General features: G+C 32.1%; 3 protein-coding genes across 3 annotated transcripts; 2 read left to right on the plus strand and 1 right to left on the minus strand.

Annotated features, from left to right (window-relative positions):
• Window positions 1-1,971: 1,971 nt before the first annotated feature.
• On the plus strand, window positions 1,972-7,458 carry LOC137830236 (fumarate hydratase 1, mitochondrial). The gene is made up of 17 exons (XM_068637433.1): window positions 1,972-2,328; window positions 2,427-2,544; window positions 2,690-2,839; window positions 3,098-3,208; window positions 3,374-3,457; window positions 4,037-4,135; window positions 4,227-4,277; window positions 4,374-4,423; window positions 4,860-4,941; window positions 5,078-5,172; window positions 5,276-5,342; window positions 5,477-5,527; window positions 5,670-5,765; window positions 6,400-6,498; window positions 6,597-6,626; window positions 6,708-6,773; window positions 7,110-7,458. The coding sequence occupies exons 1-17, from the start codon at window positions 2,177-2,179 to the stop codon at window positions 7,194-7,196; spliced, it is 1,488 nt and encodes a 495-aa protein (XP_068493534.1). The 5' UTR covers window positions 1,972-2,176; the 3' UTR covers window positions 7,197-7,458.
• A 616-nt stretch (window positions 7,459-8,074) lies between these two features.
• LOC137830237 (fumarate hydratase 1, mitochondrial-like) lies at window positions 8,075-14,687 on the plus strand. Its single transcript, XM_068637434.1, has 17 exons — window positions 8,075-8,259; window positions 8,357-8,474; window positions 10,760-10,909; window positions 11,009-11,119; window positions 11,285-11,368; window positions 11,910-12,008; window positions 12,119-12,169; window positions 12,266-12,315; window positions 12,504-12,585; window positions 12,699-12,793; window positions 12,882-12,948; window positions 13,082-13,132; window positions 13,285-13,380; window positions 13,675-13,773; window positions 13,880-13,909; window positions 13,988-14,053; window positions 14,272-14,687. Exons 1-17 carry the CDS (start codon window positions 8,210-8,212, stop codon window positions 14,356-14,358), a joined length of 1,386 nt encoding a protein of 461 aa, XP_068493535.1. The 5' UTR covers window positions 8,075-8,209; the 3' UTR covers window positions 14,359-14,687.
• Window positions 14,688-18,051: 3,364 nt separating this feature from the next.
• Window positions 18,052-19,482, minus strand: LOC137830238 (ethylene-responsive transcription factor ERF071-like). Its single transcript, XM_068637435.1, has 2 exons — window positions 19,190-19,482; window positions 18,052-19,096 (listed from the first exon to the last, which is right to left on the minus strand). The coding sequence occupies exons 1-2, from the start codon at window positions 19,356-19,358 to the stop codon at window positions 18,366-18,368; spliced, it is 900 nt and encodes a 299-aa protein (XP_068493536.1). The 5' UTR covers window positions 19,359-19,482; the 3' UTR covers window positions 18,052-18,365.
• Between the last annotated feature and the right edge of the window lie 599 nt (window positions 19,483-20,081).

A 20,081-nucleotide genomic window follows, 5' to 3' on the forward strand; every position in this document is an offset into this window, starting at 1 on the left:
CCAAAAAGAGCGAAATGCGAGATAACAAACAATCTAACAAGACCATCTACCATAATAAAAAAAGTAATCAGGTAAAATTACTAGACAGTCTAACTAAACTTTTTATCAAGATTATCAAATAGACCACCAGCATTTACAAACGGATTAACAAGACCGTCTAGGATAACATTTAGTTTGAAAAACATCCAAAACCATATATTTTTATAAGTTCCTTCAAGGTAGGTGAGAATAAATATTCTTCTTTCCCAACTTTGAATAAATAATCTTGAATATATGAAGAAGAAGTGACTTGGTGAAGATATCAATCACTTGAAAAGATGAGAATATAGGTAACAATTTCAGTAAACTATTGTTGAACTTTTTCCGAACAACAAGACACTCTATTTTTATATGTTTAATTCTTTCATGAGAAATTTGATTGTATATATTCTGAAGGTTTTTAGAAAAAAATGTAATGTTATTGTAAAAAGTGGAGATTGAAGTAGCAGTGGAGAAGCAATGTCCCCACAAGGCACTATATATGAAACCAAGAATAATGGTTGTGCAAATGGTGGTGGTAGGCACATGAAAGTGAAGTTTTGGTGGGAAAAAACGTGAAGGGAAGGCTGAATTTCATGCAAAGGGAAAGCAGGGATGAGTTGAATTAAATTGGGTTTGGAGAAAGAATGTGCAACGGGCATGCAGATATTGGAGACAGGTTATAAAGTAAAGCATGTGAGTGATAGTGATGATGATGATGATGATGCAGGCCTTATTTAGTCAATTTTGTCTTCACCAACTTCATAGAATCCCATACATGCCAAGACAATTCACAAGACAACGCCTTTGCATGATGCTAATTGCAGGAGACAACAACTCATTCATATCTTTCAAACTATGCATATTCAAATTATTTATTCCAAAACACATTTATCAACACATCCTACTCATAGCCCGTTGAATCAATAGCTTCTGTGACTTGGATTGTATGGATTCAATAATTTATTCACATAACCTAATTTTAATTATTTTCAATTGTTTCCATTTATTCATTCTCCACCTACCAAATTTAATTTGAAGTCTATCACTACTATAGAAATTTAGAGGTGATTTTAATTTTGTCATTAAAGCAAAATTATTTTTAATTCATATATGGCGTGTTTGAAAATCCAATCACCTCAAGTTTTAGAATGAATGTTGGTTTATTTCGTATTAAAACAAATGACAAGAAAAATTCAATTTATATTACAGAAAGTTACCTACCAACTCTGATTCATAAATAAATTTGTATATTTTATTTTAAATTATTATTTTATATGTTATTATAATTATTATTAATGTTAAAAAAAATACATTAAACAGATTTCTCACATATATTAGCTATTCATAAACTATATTTAACCAAAAAAAATAAAGATTAAAAAGCTCCACATTAAATTTTAAATTAATTTATACTAAAAAATTCAATTTATAAACTCCAATCCATAGCTAAATCCGTATATAATCCTGCATATTTTAATTTAATTTTTTTAATTATTATTTTTATATTTTTAATTATTTTTATTATTATTTATTTTTATTTTTATGATTGGAAAGAACTTAGATAAGTCTCTTAAGTTTTTACTATTACACTAGACAAAAAAATAGATCTAAAAAATATTTTTTGTCTGTACTATTACACTGGACAAAAAAAGTAGATCTAAAAAATATTTTTTGTCTGAAAATAAAAAATTCGGAATAGAATTCAAAAATGAAATTTCATTATGGAAAAAAAAAATCCACAACACAAAAAGTTCATTATGGAATAAAAATTCTGAGAATGTTCTGGAAAAGGGATTTGTAATGTATTTTTATATGTACCCTTTTATTTAAGGATATTTTCATCTCTTCACACTAAAATTGGGTGCTGTGACATGGTGCAGGAAGTAATTGCCGTGGAAGTATTTTCGTCTAAAAGAATAAAAGAAGCCCAAAGTTTGGAGTTTAAATAATGGGGTGCCAATAGCAAGCCCAAACTACTTGTTTTATTCATTTCTGCTCCAACTACCAAGAAGACTGCGCAATCGCGTTGTATCTTTATTGGCTACTTTCCCTGTTTTTATTTTTCGCAGTATTTTATTGAATTCTATTGGTCTCACTACAACTATTCTCCGGTGACTCCTCCGCCGCCTCAGCCACCGCACATTCAAACTGAACCATGGCGTTGTACGCGGCGTCTCGTCGTTTATCAACTGGATCCAACTCGACGACGCTCCTTGCTTTGCGTTTTGCTTCCTCTTCCAGATCCTACTCCTCTTCCTTCAGAGAAGAAAGAGACACCTTCGGACCCATTCAAGTCCCCTCCGACAAGTTCCTCTTTCTTTCCCTTGCTTTCTCTTTTTCCATTTCCTTTTTTTCTTCTTTTAATAATTAATCTGATTCTATTGTGTTTATGCACTGTTAATTAGATTATGGGGGGCACAAACTCAAAGATCGTTGCAGAACTTCGATATCGGTGGCCCCCGCGAACGCATGCCCGAACCCATCGTCCGCGCTTTTGGCGTCTTGAAGAAATGCGCTGCTAAGGTTCAACAAACGTTTTCGCCTTTTCTGCTAGCATATAGCACTATAATCATTTTCTACCTTATTATTTTGGTCGTGGATTTCAATCTAATCAATTGCCTTTTCATTATTGATCTGTATCGATCGATTCTTTTGTTTCTTACTTCAGGTAAACATGGAGTATGGTCTTGATCCCAACGTTGGAAAAGCGATAATGCAAGCAGCTCAAGAAGTGGCAGAGGGAAAACTAAACGATCATTTCCCTCTCGTTGTATGGCAAACTGGAAGTGGCACTCAGAGTAACATGAACGCTAACGAGGTTAGTGCTTGCTAGTTGCTACTTTGTCAGCTGCACCAAACCTGAATGCTCTGATTGCAAATATATTACAGAACAGAACACATTAAGGGTCCTAGATTAGTCTATGATCAATATTTATCTTCACTCTATATTATTGCTTTTTCATAGTTGTATTTAACTCTTGAGAATCTGTTTTCTTTTTGCCAAGGAACATTTCTGAATTAACAGGTTCTCATTTTCTATTGTAAAAAATAGTTTTTATTTTTCTGAACTTTTCAGGTTATTGCAAACCGGGCGGCAGAGATTCTTGGCCACAAGCGTGGTGAGAAGGTTGTGCACCCAAATGACCATGTTAATAGATCGCAGTCTTCTAATGATACATTCCCAACCGTAAGCATCTTACAATGACATGTTCCCGAATTTCTTATTGATTAGGCTCGTTCGCTATCGACGCAGTACAGTTCCTATAGTGTTTCTTATACTTTGTTTACCTACTATTCTGGTATTTTTAGAATATTGATTTCTTTATAATCTGTATTTGTTACTTCTTTTAAGGTAATGCACATTGCAGCTGCAATGGAAATAAACTCGAGATTAATCCCTAGCCTGAAAACCTTACATGGCACCCTAAACTCAAAGGTTTGAATTCTAGTTCATACTTTTAGACTAGTTAGTTTGTTTGATAGATTACAGTCCCCCTCCTGCCATTTATTGCGTCGTACCATCCTGATTAGAGGGGATTTTGAGTAATTTGCATAATACCCGACTTGTTTTTTCCGTGTTACATTGAAATATGTGTTGTAAATGTGCGAAGAGTTAATTGATTTTTATTCTCCAGTCTTTATATGATTATCTAATGGTTCTGGGTTTCTGGCCATTTTGCCAATACTAATACTGTCAACACGGCATATAAATTTTTTCTAGTGTATTATAGCATGGTAAAATTTTCTAGTACTACTCTAAGCTTGTGGTTTTCTCTGGCTCTTTTTTCTCGATTTTCCTTTTGGGCTGCCAAGTTTGCATTCAAGATATCTAACGAGTTATATGACAGAAAGCATGCTTGGAACCTTCTAACTTTGATAGAATATAAGCCTCTAAGATGTAATCCTATAAACTGAAAGCATTTGACTTTGTAATTGGTTTCCCTCAAATGGTTTTTTATCATTGTTTTTGTAGTATAATCTAATTATTTTTTTCCTTTTTTTAAAAAAATGGCAGTCAATTGAATTCAAAGATATTGTCAAGATTGGACGCACTCATACTCAAGATGCAACACCTTTGACTCTTGGCCAAGAGTTTAGTGGGTATTCAACACAAGTAAGCTTGCTTATGTTTAGCTCGTGCTGTTTTGTAAAATACTGACACTACTTGGGGAGTGATTTCTCATTACCTTTTCCTTCATCTGCAGGTGAAGTATGGTATTGATCGAGTAATTAGCACATTGCCGCACATGTATCAGGTTAGACAAACAAATACAAAAGCTAATTGTTTGTTCTTTACTATTTTCTTTTGGAGTTCTGATTCTGACTAAGCAGAGATGTTACTTGATGAACAGCTTGCCCAGGGTGGTACAGCTGTAGGGACTGGATTGAATACAAAGAAGGGGTATGTGTGCTTTTCTGATAACTAAGTGGCGGTTCTTATATATATATATTTTTTTAAATTTTGATGTTTTGTTTTATTTTTGTAATTTGTTATTTGTTGTCTACCAAAATGAATTTGATAGCAGTTTTCGTTTTCATTCTGTTTAGTATATTCGCATAGTCCACTTTCTTACTGTCATTCAATACCAACAAGGAATGGACATTGCCTGGATTGACATGCATGATGCATGCACACATTTTCCACCACTGATTTCAATTTATTATGGATGTAGTTGTTGAAAATTGGATATTTTCTATACCCTCTGGAGACCATATGTTTGAGTTTGTTTTATTGTGAAAATAACTACTATCACCGGCCTTCCGTTCTGGGCTGAAGAATTTAACTTCTAAAGAAATAAATTTGGATAAACAGTGATAGTTTTCTGGATGAAATTCAGGTTTGATGCTAAGATAGCAGCAGCTGTGGCAGACGAAACAAATCTGCCTTTTGTTACGGCAGAAAATAAGTTTGAGGCCTTGGTTTGCTACTACAACTTTCCCCCTCCTTGTATTTAATGTGTCGTGTGATATTTCATTACGTCAGGTTCTTTCATTGAAGTTGCTTTGCACGCAGCAAAACATTGGCTTGTAGTGTGTAAATATTCTCCTTTTGCAGGCTGCCCATGATGCTTTTGTTGAAACCAGTGGAGCCCTAAACACCATTGCGGCTTCTTTGATGAAGATTGGTAATGATATACGGTTATTAGGAAGGTACGGTACTACTTATATGACACTGATTTTCGGATTGCTTTTTATGTTCAGGAGAAAATTAATCATATTCTTTTATGGTTTTTTTATTGCTATCCAAATATAGTGGTCCACGTTGTGGTCTTGGTGAACTCATTCTTCCTGAAAATGAACCGGGAAGCAGTATTATGCCTGTAAGATTTTCATGCTGACTGAATTTGTATTTGTTACACAAACCTGTTGTTTTCTTGTTACTTGCTATAGTTCATTATTTTATTTGCCTGACAATTGGAATTTGACTCTAAGCCACAACCATATTCTGTTTCAGGGGAAGGTTAACCCTACCCAATGTGAGGCTTTGACAATGGTGTGTGCACAGGTAGACATCAATTGACCTCATTTTATTGAAGTACTTACTAATGAAGTACTGATTAGCAAAACAGTCTGTATGACTTGGTTATAAATCACACAGTTTGGTGACTTGAACTTTCTGAATTGGTGTCATGATTTATAAATTTCAGGTCATGGGAAACCATGTTGCAGTTACAGTGGGTGGATCAAATGGTCACTTTGAGCTCAATGTGTTCAAGCCAATGATTGCCAGTTGTCTCCTGCATGTATGTTTTGCATATACTATTTGTATTGTGTTATTTTTAATCTATCAATCACAGTGGAACTTCTGACTAGCTGTTATTTGGTTCAAATTTTGTAAGCGAAATTATAAAGCTTAGCTAGAAATTATTGCTTTGGCTGTTAGATTTAATGTTATAAAAAAGAAACTGAATTCTATTTTGTATACTTAAACTTGGACTTCTAAACTAGTCCAAGCTCACAAGGTTCATAGAAAACGAGATTGTTCAAGCAGCACTAAGCTTAATATACGGGTTGCGCAAGTTAATTTCTATATTGTCAGTTTGGCATCAGAAAATTTGTTATACAATATTAGTCAGATGGACTTGACTGGAAAGTTAGATGTTCTTTGGTATGTCAGTAAAATAGGAAATGGGGATGGAAGATGCTTTAGATACCGTTATGTTTTAGTATTCTTGTTTTCCGCTGTTCATGTGTCTGTGTGATGAGATGGTATATGGTGATGTCCCACAAAACGGAAGATAAAAATGGCTAGGGCTTGTGCAAACTAAGGATACCACGGTGGCTTTTATGGTTACTCCAAAATTTTGCAATATAAATTACTACTGTATTCCCTAAAAGATGTACTGATATGCCAAATCTTTATTTTGATTGAGATAGTCGCTGAGACTGCTTGGAGATTCATCTGCTTCCTTTGAAAAGAATTGCGTGAGAGGTATTCAAGCTAATAGGGAAAGAATTTCAAAATTACTGCATGAGGTGAGTTGCAGACTTATTTGAAACAAATCTCAGATGACGCCAGATAGATTTACACCCTTGTGCTAATTTACTGTGTTTACTTTTAATTCACCTTGCAGTCACTTATGCTTGTCACATCCTTGAATCCAGTAAGCTTCCTCTTGTCTACTCCTGTAACTTCGTAATTTTCAAATTGTTTTGAAACTGAGTCGAATCTGTGTCTGTTACAGAAAATTGGTTATGACAAAGCAGCGGCAGTGGCCAAGACAGCCCACAAAGAGGGGACTACTCTGAAGGTGACTATGATGCCTTTTTTATTTTTATTTTTTTTATTTATGATGCCTTGTTATAATTGTTTTGCTGTTTATCTTGCTTATTTTGACCTCTTTTTAATATTAATAAAAATTATGCTAGCATGTATTAGTTCTTAACAAATTAAATATAAGAAGCATATTCTTTATACGAGTATCCTTGTAGACGCAGATCCATTTAGACTCATGTATTGTGGTTACCGTCATTAATTTTTGTGTTGTGCTGTTTATATGAGAGAACGGATTCCTTAATAAATTCTATGCTTTTCGTGGATGCCCAATAAATTGTGACTAAATATCGAAATTGAAATGATTGTTTAGGAAGCCGCACTGAAACTCGGAGTGCTGAGCTCTGAAGAGTTTGACAAGCTTGTGGTACCTGAGAAAATGCTTGGACCGTCCGATTGACTGGCTCGTAATGTTTTGACATTGAGGTAGAATTTTTTAGCCATACCCATTGACTGGATTGAGAAATGGCAATCCAATATTCAATAATTTTGGCTTCCTTAGTTGAGATTCCTGAGGGAAGAGCTCTTCCACATTTGTAACGGGACAATGTATTGCAGAAACGTCCTGACCCAAATAAAGGGAAAAATTTTATTTATTTTCCTTGCACTGTATTTGCAATGTTTTTTGGATTGCAAATTTGTAATAATTTTAAAACTTTTCATGTTTTTGTCTTGCTTAGGCGACGAATCTGTTAGTTGATAAAGAAGGAAAGGCGAGGTAAAACGGGTGTTTAATAATGTTTATATAGATACAAATCTTTAAGTTCGCTGTCATTTTTATTTCCCGTCATGTAGTGTGTTTCTAAAATAATATTTTGTACAAGGATAGACAATGAATTGAGTGTGTTTTGCGGGTTTTACCTGTAAATTTTGCAAAGAGTCTATTCTGATCTAATTAAATATTTGCTAAGCATTGACTGGGACTCCATGTTTTCTCTTTCTTTCTTATTCATTTTATAATATAATAGTAATAATAGTAATGGGGTTGAATATGTCCAACTTCTATAATTCTTCACCATACTTCAATTAGGCCCAAAAGTTTTCATAACATTTTAGTAGGAAGTACGTGTTGATAATTTAAAATATATTAAAAAACAATATATTAAAACGAGTCTATTTTAAAATTATAATAATAATACATACCAAAGATCTAATAGAAAATCTAAACTGATGGGTTAAATCATGGAAGTGCAAGAAGTGCATAGTGTAGGAGAAGTGTGGTGTTTAATTTTTGAGAAATAATTGATCCGTATGATGAATTCCTGGTCGGGCAGGAGTGGCCACATTGCTCATATTATTTTACAGATTACGAAAGTTCTTTAATTCCTGAAAAGGAAAGTGTCTGCTGATGTTATTACTTATTAGAAGGGCAGCATTGAAAGCTTATTGCGTAGATTTGAAAGATCGAAGAGCATGAGGGAAGAAACAGATAGCTTTGGATCAGTTGAAGTTCCCTCGGACAAGTTCTTTGATCTTCCTTTGCCACCATTTTCCATTTCTCTACTTTGTTTTTGAACTCACACTTGTGGTTGTTTTGTGTTGGTGCACTCTTTATTGTAGATTATGGGGAGCACAAACTCAAAGATCCTTGCACAACTTCGATATTGGTGGCCTTTCTGAACGCATGCCCCAACCCATCATTCGCGCCTTTGGCATCTTGAAGAAATGCGCTGCTAAGGTCTTTTTTTTAAATCTTTATTATTAATTTCAATTATCCAATCATAAAACTTATACTCATATCAGTATTTTCATTATTAAGCTTAAATATTCTTTAAGATCAATGTCATTACTAATTATTTAAATATAATTTTATTATTATTTAAACAATTATTTTGAATCAGAGTGTTTATAGAACTAAAACATTTTTGGATCTACCACCTGCGTTTTGAACATAAAAATGATGGAAACACCATTCAAGAGCATCAGCAGAATAATCCTCTTATTTTTAGGCGACTTTCAAAAATAACAAATTTAGATTTAGTCGAATCATGGTGAAATGTTTAAGTGGTCGATTTCAATAATAATTAATTGGATTGAAAAAAATCGCAAAATGGATCGGAAAAAATCAATAACATTATCTTCAAAATATGCCAATTTATTTCTTTAAAATTATCTTATTATGTTATTAATACAAGTTTAGTCATAGTTAAACTATTGAACATTATGCCAATCTTTTAATTGATTTAATGACAAGTTTTTTTAAAAAATATTGATTATCACTCTTACTTAATTAACAGTTTTTTTTTTCAAATATATTTCTGAATTTTAAATTTAATTTAATTTAAAAAGAAAAAAAAAATCTTAAGTAAAGATGACAAAGTAGGATAAATTTGATGGATCAACCACTTTATTCACCAAAATAGTTGACCAATTCATCTTTTAAACCTTTTAATTGAACATAATATTTTATGTTTTCTTTTGTAGTTTTCTTGCTTTATATTTATTTAACCCATGACAATCTAAAAGAATTTTTTGTCAGGGCAATTTAGTAAGATAATATTATTATAATTTTGACAAATGTTTAGATCATTTATGCTTATTTATTTGAAAATCCAACTCATGGGTAGTTTACTCTTTTATAACCTTCTTCTTTTAATTTTTTACTAATTTGATGATTGAATCCAACTCAACTTGCAATCTGAGTTGAGATTTTCAACTTAATCTTAAAATAAATTCAATTCAACCCAATCAATTTTTTGAAGAATGAATTGGATGAGTCATTTCACATCCTATTTACTACTATCTCAAATCACTATTATTTATATTTATCTATATACTTGATTTTCTGAATTTGTTGTCTTTGTGCATTGATCTTATTTTTAATTTAAGTTTCGATTTTAATCTTTATTTTTTAAGTTAAATTTTAATATTTTGTAATGAAATAATCAATAGTTAAAATAATCTTGAAAAATACATTAAAAAAAATATCACTACAAGAAAATCACTACTAACAACTAATTTTAGAGATAAAAATTAATTAATTACTCTATTAATTAAATTATATACTATTTTATAAACTAAAAAAAATATTGGTATCTAAATTAATTTCTATTATTAATAAAAATTTATAAACTAGTTTTAAAATTATTATATAACATTAGCTACTAACTAATTTAAGAGTAATTTAAAATTTAAAGTAATTAGTAGTTAAAAAATTGGTAGTTAATGTTAGATAATAATTTAGAAATTAATTTTTTATTTTTTATTAATAATAGAAATTATTTTAGTCACTAATGATTTTTTTAGTTTATAAAATAGTATTTAATTTAATAAATATATTAACTAATTATTATTTTTTTATCTTAGTTATCATAAATTTAAAATAAACTCATGATTAAAGAATTTTTTATCACATATTTTATTTACAATATATTTATTAAAATTATTTAATTTATTATAAATATTATTTATATGAAACTATTTTTTTCTTGACACACATGGTAAAATTCTAATTTATATGAAACTTAAATTTATGAAAGAAAAATATAAATGACATTCTATTTGTATTGATTTGTGTATCAGATTTATTTCTTGAAACTGATTTGGATGAATTTTTAGAATATGAAATCACGTTTTTTTATGAATCCTAAAAGCTAAAAGACAAAAATATTTTAAGTTCTAATCAGTATTATAATATTGAAAAACTTAATTTCTTTTTAAGAAAGAAGATATTGCATTGTATAACTCGTCTAAAATTATTAAATCATATCAATATATTATAGTTTTCAATTGCAAACATTGTTTTACAGTATTATTAACAATAGTTTAGTTATTATTGTAAAAAAATCGTTTTTAAAGAAACAAAATAACTCAAATCTATTTGATATTAAATATGCTAAATGGTAGCTGTAATGAATTTATTATTTTAGTAAAAGTGAAATGCTAAAGATAAAATGAAAATTGAAAAGTTACATGAAATTTAGAAAATATATTTGATATAAAAGGTCTAATATCTGAATGCAGGTGAACATGGAGTATGGTCTTGATCCCAATGTAGGAGAAGCGATAATGCAAGCAGCACAAGAAGTAGCAGAGGGAAAACTGAACGAACATTTTCCACTCGTTGTATGGCAAACTGGAAGTGGCACACAAACTAACATGAATGCTAACGAGGTTGCTACAATTATTTGTCAGCTGCACAAAATCATAAGCTTCTGCAGCACACACTTCAGGATCCTAGATTAGTATTTCTTTTTTTCCTGAACTTTTCAGGTTATTGCTAACCGAGCAGCAGAGATTCTTGGCCATAAGCGTGGTGAAAAATTTGTGCACCCAAATGATCATGTCAATAGATCACAGTCTTCAAATGATACATTCCCAACTGTAAGTATATTATAATGATGTGTTTCCAAATTTCTTATTGAATTGGCTCGGTATTAATATAGTACAATTCCTGATAAACAGTTTGTTATACTTTGTTTATCTACTGTTCTACCTTGTTTAAAATATTGATTTCTTTTTAATCTTTGTTTGTGTACTTCTTTCCAGGTAATGCACATTGCAGCTGCAATTGAAATAAACTCAAGACTAATCCCCAGTCTGAAAATCTTGCTTGGTGCACTAAACTCAAAGGTTTGAATTCTATTTCATACTTTTTGATTAACAGTACGGTGGATAGATTACGTCCCCCTCCAGCCATCTTGTATGTTGTGTCGTTAGAGGGGGTTTTAAGCGATTTGCATTATACAGTGACATGTTTTTTCCTGTGATATAAATGTAAGAATTGCGGTGAATTGATATGTTTTTAGTCTTTATGTTTATGTTATGGTTTGTAGCCATTTTACTCGTATTAATACTGTCTACACAGGGCTCCCTGGGTTGTATTATTGCATCATAAAATTTTCTAGTCTTTTCTAAGCTAGTGGTGGTTCTTTATCTCAAGTTTTCCTTTGGGGTTATCGTTTTTGCACTCTGCATTTGGGAACAGCTGTTGAGTTATTATGACAGAAAACATATTTGGAACCTATAACTTCAATAAAAATATGTGGACTCCAAGATGAAAAATTATATACAAAGTGAAGGCATATATGGCTGTGTAATTGATTTTCTCTATCATTGCTTCTGTTTTTGAGTTTGGTTTTACATTTTGCCTTTCCTGTTTAAAAAATACCAGTCCATTGAATTCGAAGATATTGTGAAGATAGGACGAACTCATACTCAAGATGCAACACCTTTGACTCTTGGACAAGAGTTTAGTGGGTACACTACACAAGTAAGCTTCCTTGTGTTTGGCTTGCGCTGTTTTGTATTTTCCCTATCATTTATGTTGCCTTTTGAATACTCTGGGTAGTGATTTCTCGTTCCTTTTTCCTTTATCTGCAGGTGAAGTATGGTATTGATCGAGTAATTGGAACATTGCCACGCATGTATCAGGTTAGTCAATCAAGTACATAAGCTAACTGCTTGTTCTTCACAATTTTCTTTTGGAGTTTTGATTCTAACTAAGCAGAGATCTTACTTGATGAACAGCTTGCGCAGGGTGGTACAGCTGTTGGGACTGGATTGAATACAAAGAAGGGGTATCTATGCTTTTTTTATGACTAAATGGTGGTTCCTATATTTTATTGTTATCAATTTGATAGGAATATGTTACTTTTTGAGAACCTCAAATTAAAAGACACCGTTTATACTTGTGACTTCTTCCATACAATTTTAAAATTATTCTATTTCAATAAATAAGTTATTTCTACGGTTATATGACATTCAGGTTCGATGCAAAGATAGCAGCAGCAGTAGCCGAAGAAACAAATCTGCCTTTTGCTACGGCAGAAAATAAGTTTGAGGCCTTGGTTTATCTCTACAACTTTTCCCCCTTGTATTTAGTGTGTAATATGTCATTTCATTACCTCAGTTTTTTCAAATTCATGCTTCCCATGCAGCAAAATATATTCTTCTTTTGCAGGCTGCTCATGATGCTTTTGTTGAAACTAGTGGTGCCCTTAACACTGTTGCGGCTTCTTTGATGAAGATTGCTAATGATATACGGCTATTAGGAAGGTTGGTAGCTAGTAACTGCTACTTTTGTGTTCAATAGAAAATTAATCGTATTCTTTTATGGGTTTTCTTAATGCAATGGAAAATATAGTGGTCCACGCTGCGGTCTTGGTGAACTCATTCTTCCTGAAAATGAACCAGGAAGCAGCATTATGCCTGTAAGATCCTCATTGTGACTGAATTCACATTTGTTACACAAACTAGTGGTTTTCTGGTTACTTGCTGCAGTTCATTTTCTTGTTCCCTTACAATTGGAATTTGACTCTAAAGCACACCCATATTCTGTTTCAGGGGAAGGTTAACCCTACCCAGTGTGAGGCTTTGACAATGGTTTGTGCACAGGTAGACATCATCAATTCACTTCATTTTATTAAAATACTTTAATGTTATGACTAATGGAGTATTGAATATTGATTACCAAACAGTCTCTGCGACTTGTAATAAAGTCACAACGTGAACTTTTGATGAATTGTTTTCATGATTCGCAATTTCAGGTCATGGGAAACCATGTTGCGATCACAGTGGGTGGATCAAATGGTCATTTTGAGCTCAATGTATTCAAGCCAATGATTGCCAGTTGTCTCCTGCGTGTATGTTCTAAATATAACTTTTGTGTTGTGTGATATTTCTAATTTATCGATCACATAAAGTGAAACAAGCTGTTAATTTACTTCATACATTTTACGCGGTATTAGAACAGCTAAAAGCCTAGCCCCAGAGTCTCTGACTCTTAGAAACAGAGAATGTTCAAGCAGCACTAAGCTAGATTGGTGTATGGTAGCAGAAGTTAAAGGCTGAGAAATTTTTTTAATATTATATCTTACTGCATTACCTAAAAGATGTACTGGAATGCTTAATCGTTTTTCTTTCTTTAATTTTGATAGTCGCTGAGACTGCTGGGAGATTCAGTTGCTTCATTTGAAAAGAATTGTGTGAGAGGTATTCAAGCTAATAGGGAAAGAATTTCAAAATTACTGCGTGAGGTAAGTTGTTGACTTTATTTGAAACAAATATAAAAATGATGCCAAATATCACATTTACATTCTTATGCTAATTTAGTTTATGTTTCAATTTTGATTCACCTTGCAGTCACTGATGCTTGTGACATCCTTGAACCAAGTAAGTTTCCTCTTGTCAATCCTGAAACTATCTAATTTTTACATTCTTTTGAAACTGAATTTTATTTGTCTGTTTCAGAAAATTGGTTATGACAAAGCAGCAGCAGTTGCCAAGACAGCCCACAAAGAGGGAACTACTCTTAAGGTGATGATCTCCTGCCATACGCTCTTGTGTTTGTTTTGCTTTGATCTCTCTTTTTGAATACTCAAATAATTGTACTAGTACTGCTAAAAAGACCGGAGCAGTTAAACTCTTGTATGAGTTTCCGTTAATATGAATGAGTTGATTCCTTAATAATTTCTGTGTTTTTCGTGGATGCCCGATAAATTTGGCTAAATATCGAAGGTGGAATGATTTTTCAGGAAGCTGCATTGAAAATCGGAGTGCTGAGCTCTGAAGATTTCGACGAACTTGTGGTGCCTGAGCAAATGCTTGGACCATCTGATTAACTGGCTCGTAATGTTTTGTTCTAATGATTCCTTCTTCCAGCATCGCCTACATTAAAATACCTTATTTTGATACTATATGTATGCTTTATACCCAGGTTAGAGGTTCATAAGAACATATATTAGAACCATGATTTTAAATTGTGATTTGGATAGTCGGAAATTACAAATAAATGGATTTGTGCTTTCATGCCGCAACTGCATTGAAGTGCAGTGCTTACGAGTAAAAAAACTTTATACTGTAACAGTAATTATTGCAATCGCAGACAATTTAAAACCATTATTTTACGACATTTATGCCAAATTATATGAGGATTTGATTAATATGACAACTCGGTTGTTTTTATAGTTTGATTTTTAAAAATTAGCTGTTTATACCAGATTCCTCCTGACGTTTTGGAGGCAATGTAATTGTTTCCCTACAATAAGTTCAACTTTTTAGGTGCAAAGAAGTTTATAGATCACACTTACTATCTGAAAAATAAATAAATAACTCAAGCACATATGGTATGTATACAAATGTTTTTACCACTCGTTTGAGAGCGTAGGAAATGATTGAGAAACATAAATTGAATGATGTTGATTTCATCTGACCATTATCTTTCAATATTTTATCTTTTATATTTTATTTGGATTTGTAATTATATGGGCTGAACGGATATTGCGTATAAACAAGTCGTTTATCAATATTTATATTTAAAAACATTGATGTCGTATCAGTGTAAGTTAAGGGATCCCGAATAATCAACCTTAAATAGGAGACAACATTTATTATTGAATTAAGCCAATAACAATACCATATAGAAGGAGAATGAGGGAGAACACTATCATATATAAGGGAAAGAAACACTATTAAGCCTTTAAGGAAAGTCAATTTCGTTAAAGGTGGTAGAGGAAACTCACTAGCTCGCTTGATGATATTAGTTATTTTATATTATTTGGAAATGCATTTTTGTTTTTATTCTAGTCAAAAGGGACGTTTCTCAACCAGAGCATGTAATTGAGGTCGGTTAAACTCTGAGATGATAAGTGATTGTATCCTTGCAAGTTTCACGGGCTCCAAGGAAATGAGGGACTTCACCTGCAGAAGATATTCTGACACTCAAGTCAGTAAGAGCATAAAATATAATAAGTATAGTGTAAAATATGAGTTTAAAGTACTTCCTGTATTGTCTTGTTATGTGAGTTATTTTCTTTCCCTTATATAAGATAGTGCTCTCCCCCTTTTCCTTATATTTGATCTTATTATTGGCTTAATTCAATAATAAATGTTGTCTCTTATTTAAGATTGATTATCCGGGATCTCTTGATTTACACTAATATAATATTAATGTCCTAAATATGAAATCGTAGATGACCTATTTATATACAATATCATATTCGGCTCATAACGCTACAGTCTCCCAACTTCAAGCATAAACAAATAAGGTTAAAAGTCAAATTTACTCTCTGACGATCTTCAATCAACCTACATATCTCTTAACATTTGGCTCAATTCTATAATGTTACAATTTTGTTTTGTTTTGCTGATTATCTAAATGGCTATGTTTTTAAGGTATACAGTGTATAGTAATTATCTAACTATGTTTTAGCTTTATCAAGCCGTTACAATACATTCAACTATACAAATTAATTCCATACACAATTCCGGTTACCTTTTCCTAATCGAAGGAAACTTCTTGTAAAGGAAACAGTAACTTTAAAGTCTATATAACTCCAAAAATGCACAAAATGCTCTTCCAGAACTTCAACCTAGAAACCATAAATAAAAAATTTCAATTTCTCATTTGACCAAACACATAAGATGTAAAAGCGCACACATATAAAGAAATAAACAACAAAAAAGAGTTTGAACTATAGAAATGATATTCAATCAAATCAAAATTATAATAAAATAATTTTGACTTAAACTCTATCACCTACTAACGGAGTTTGAATGAGAAAAAAACATTATCTCATAAACTTAAAAAGAATAGAGAATATAATTTTAAAGATGTAAATGTTTAGAAGAAATGAAAAATGAAAATTTTTACTTTTTATTAATAATTTTTAAAATCATTTTCATTTAATTTAAATTATTTTCTTTAAACCTATAAAAATAGCATATTGTTGAAAGAAAAACAATAGGAAAAACTTACTTGTTTAAAAAATGTCTGCAATGATAAAAGTGAATTATATCTTTAAATTATGTTAAACTTATTGTACACTTAACCAATGTTTGGAAAAGCCCTTCCATTAATGTTTAGGATTGGAAAAAAAAAATAAAACAACCTAAAGATTAGGCCCCACACGTTGAGCATGATAGAGGTGAGGTGTGGCTACCTGAGAAATGCATGCTGCCCGTCCCGCATAGAATTTGTTGGCTAATTTTTTTTAGTCTGCTCATTTTTTTTACTCGAAAATTTGCAAACCAGTTCACATAAGAAATATTTAAAAAAATAATAATTTTTTAAATAAAAAATTTAAATTTTTATTATTTAGATGCATTAAGTAAATAATTTTATAATATTATTTATATGGAACATGCTGTTATTAAAATTGTTATTAAAATTTTCAGAATGTGAAATATGAGACTACATGACAAAAAAATATGAAAGTGCAAAAAAAAATTCTATATTTTAAAATTATGCATGTCAACCCATGACAAAAAAATATGAAAGTGCAAAAAAAAATTCTATATTTTAAAATTATGCATGTCAACCCGTTTCGCTCACACTTGATCCATGCAAACTGCGGATTATAAAGGCGGATCTAAGTGAATTGAATTAAGCAACTCGCCCCACCATTTTTTTTCAGCAAACCGGTCCACATAATCCGCCCCAGTTTGCCCCCTAAACTACCTAGTACAATAATAAATGAAAAGTAATAGTGACATGGAAGAAAAATTATACTTTGAAACCCATTTTGTAAACAATTTCTTATCTGATAATTTTAATTAAAACTAAATTTATAATCAAATAATATAAAAAATGATTAAAATAATATCTAAAAAAGAAGTGGAGTTATGTTTCTTAATAGAAGTATAGGTAAGCAGAAGTACAGGTTTTTGAAGCCTAAACCATAGGCGCCCATTGTATGCGGTGTCTGCTGTTTTATTAATTAATTTCCTTCCTTCCAAGAAACAAGCCTGCTTCAAACTTCTAACTTCCCAAAACCAGTTGCGCCACTGGATTCACTATATTATTTTTACCATATGCGTCCTTTGCATCCCATCGCCTCAATCATCCAAAGGATGGAACAACATCCCCCAACGCAATCTCCATCATTAATCCTTTTTTAAATCAACCAAACAACATCTTCTTTAATAAACCTAATACCTTCAATCCCAATCCAACATTTCCAATTTTTGTCGGATAATTCTTTCACCATTTCAAAACTTTCTCAAGATCTTGCTTCTCCACATGCGCTGCATAATTAAAAATACTCGTCAATATAATTCCCATGTTAAGCCATAACTCAAGTCCTGTTTGGATAAGCTTTTATAAAATACTTTTAATGCAAGAGAAACCGAAAGTATAAATACATTTTACAAGTTAACCTTTTTTAAAAATATTTAATATTTTTCATTCATTCACTTATAAACCAATTTAAGTTGGTAAAAAAAATGTTTTGTAATAGTATTTGTGATACAACAGAACCACCGTCGACACAAGTCAAATGAAGCAACTAAATAGATAAAAAAAAAAAAAAAAACCATAATCGAAATTCAAACACTTTGAAATTTATCCGGTGAAATCACAGTTGAACAACTACCAAAAGAAAAATTACAATTCAACAAAATAGAAGATAAATAAATTCTAAAAACAAATAAATTAATAATAAGATGGTGAAAAGGAGTTGGAATGGAAACTCATGAGACCAGTACCACCGAAGGACCCAATTTACATTTGTGTCCATCCCTGCCAAAACGCAGAGATGTTAGTTTAGTCAGCAGAACGGGAAGAAAGCTTGGACAGTACTATTGACGAAGAAACAAAGACATGCATGAAAGGAAAACCCTTGATTCCTCGTCAATCGAAATTCCATAGATCCCCGACAATACTTTCCTGAACATTATTCGGTGGCATAGATTGTCCATCATAGTACGGAATCTGATAAAACTTCATGTAGTTCTCGTAAGCCATCAGTTCCTCAGAAAGCTCCTGCAATTTGTTCTTTTCCTCTTCAGCTCCGATCACCTCTATCTCTTTCTCCTTCTCAACCACTGTACTACTAAAATAACCGTTCACCTTCTGACAAGACCCCATGAACTCGCTTGTAGAATGAGCGCCCTCTGAACCCGACGCTAACCCTGAATTTTCGTCGCCGGAAACAACAACCGAGTCAGCTTTGACAGCGTCCACGTGGGATGAAAATGCCCCAGTGTGGTTCAGGTCATAACCGAACTCGAAGTTGAGATTTGAAGGGGCATTATTGAGATCACAGCGGTACTGTTGCTGATACGGGGCAGCGTTTTGTGTTGCGAAAGGAAGAGGTGGAATTGGATTACGAGCTTGAATGGAATAATCATCGTCCTCGTTAGGGAAATTCACCTTAGCTTTTTTCCCGCGGATTTTTCGAGCTTCACGATCATAAGCCCTTGCGGCTTCTTCAGCAGTGTTGAAGGTGCCCAGCCAGACACGAACCCCTTTTCTAGGATCGCGAATCTCCGCAGCCCATTTGCCCCAAGGGCGCTGCCGAATCCCTCTATAGAGATTCTTCCTCTGCCTTTTCATTGGTTTGGTCTCAACTTTCTCACTAACTGTTGGTACAAAATCTCATCAGAACAAAAATCTTAACGTTATAAACAAATTAATAGGAAAAAAAGAGTGAGTTAACATTGAACAACACTAACCTTTGGGAGGTTGGGCCGTTTTGAGAGTGGAGGGCTCTTGTTTAGCGATGTTGGAGTAACCGAAGGCAAAGTCATCGTCCTTTCCGAAGGAGTTTGGCCAGAGCTCAGAGGCAGCCACGCAGCGGCCACGGCGGGGTATGAAGTCAGCGATGATGGCACCGCCACACATGATGATGAATCGAAGTTATGGTGAGTGGGGAGAGAAAAGTTTTGGGAATGGGTTTTAGAAATAGAGTTGAAGTGGGTTGTGAGACATAATGGTGAAAAAGGTTTTAAGAGAGAAGTGACGTGAGAAAAACTGAAGGGGTTGGAGTGGCTTATGTAGTTGGAAGAATGGGGAGAGAGTGCGTGACAGATACATCCGGAACCTTCCTACAATCCTACCCTTTCCCAAGGCATTCTCACATTTTTTATGTAACCACATTATAATGTTTATTATTATTTTAATATTTTTTTATATTATTTAATTTCAAACTTTTATATATATTTATTTTTAAATTTATTACACTTTAAGGATATTTTGTTTATAATTATCTCCTCTTTTTTAAGAGTATATTACTCATTTGGATTTAGATCTGTACAAAATAAAGGAGAAAAATATTCTTATAGACACTTAATATTATCTCCTTCCAAAATAAAGAAGAAGTCAAAGAAAGTCAATTACTACGATAGTTTTTTTAATTTTATAATATTCAAAATTTTATTATAAATTATTTTTCGTTAAGTAATTTGTATTTTTTTAAATTAATTATTTAATGGTATAAAAAATAAATTATATAATTTTAATTCACTCAAATCTACACAAAATATTTTTTAAAAGATAAAAGTAAATTTGTAATATTATATTTTATACTTTAAAAAAATCAAAATAATCTGATTGATAATTATCACA

Source organism: Phaseolus vulgaris, chromosome 7, assembly GCF_000499845.2.
Source record: "Phaseolus vulgaris cultivar G19833 chromosome 7, P. vulgaris v2.0, whole genome shotgun sequence".
Lineage (NCBI taxonomy): Eukaryota > Viridiplantae > Streptophyta > Magnoliopsida > Fabales > Fabaceae > Phaseolus > Phaseolus vulgaris.

What these genes read in the sequence shown, in the direction of transcription:
- LOC137830237 (XM_068637434.1), top strand. Translation starts at nt 8,210, where the DNA reads ATGAGGGAAGAAACAGATAGCTTTGGATCAGTTGAAGTTCCCTCGGAC. An exon ending in CTAACATGAATGCTAACGAG is followed by an intron (nt 10,910 to 11,008) that starts GTTGCTACAATT and finishes TGAACTTTTCAG; the next exon opens with GTTATTGCTAACCGAGCAGC. An exon ending in AAGAGGGAACTACTCTTAAG is followed by an intron (nt 14,054 to 14,271) that starts GTGATGATCTCC and finishes ATGATTTTTCAG; the next exon opens with GAAGCTGCATTGAAAATCGG.
- LOC137830236 (XM_068637433.1), top strand. Translation starts at nt 2,177, where the DNA reads ATGGCGTTGTACGCGGCGTCTCGTCGTTTATCAACTGGATCCAACTCG. An exon ending in TTGTCACATCCTTGAATCCA is followed by an intron (nt 6,627 to 6,707) that starts GTAAGCTTCCTC and finishes TGTCTGTTACAG; the next exon opens with AAAATTGGTTATGACAAAGC. An exon ending in AAGAGGGGACTACTCTGAAG is followed by an intron (nt 6,774 to 7,109) that starts GTGACTATGATG and finishes ATGATTGTTTAG; the next exon opens with GAAGCCGCACTGAAACTCGG.
- LOC137830238 (XM_068637435.1), bottom strand. Translation starts at nt 19,358, where the DNA reads ATGTGTGGCGGTGCCATCATCGCTGACTTCATACCCCGCCGTGGCCGC. An exon ending in AACGGCCCAACCTCCCAAAG is followed by an intron (nt 19,097 to 19,189) that starts GTTAGTGTTGTT and finishes TTGTACCAACAG; the next exon opens with TTAGTGAGAAAGTTGAGACC.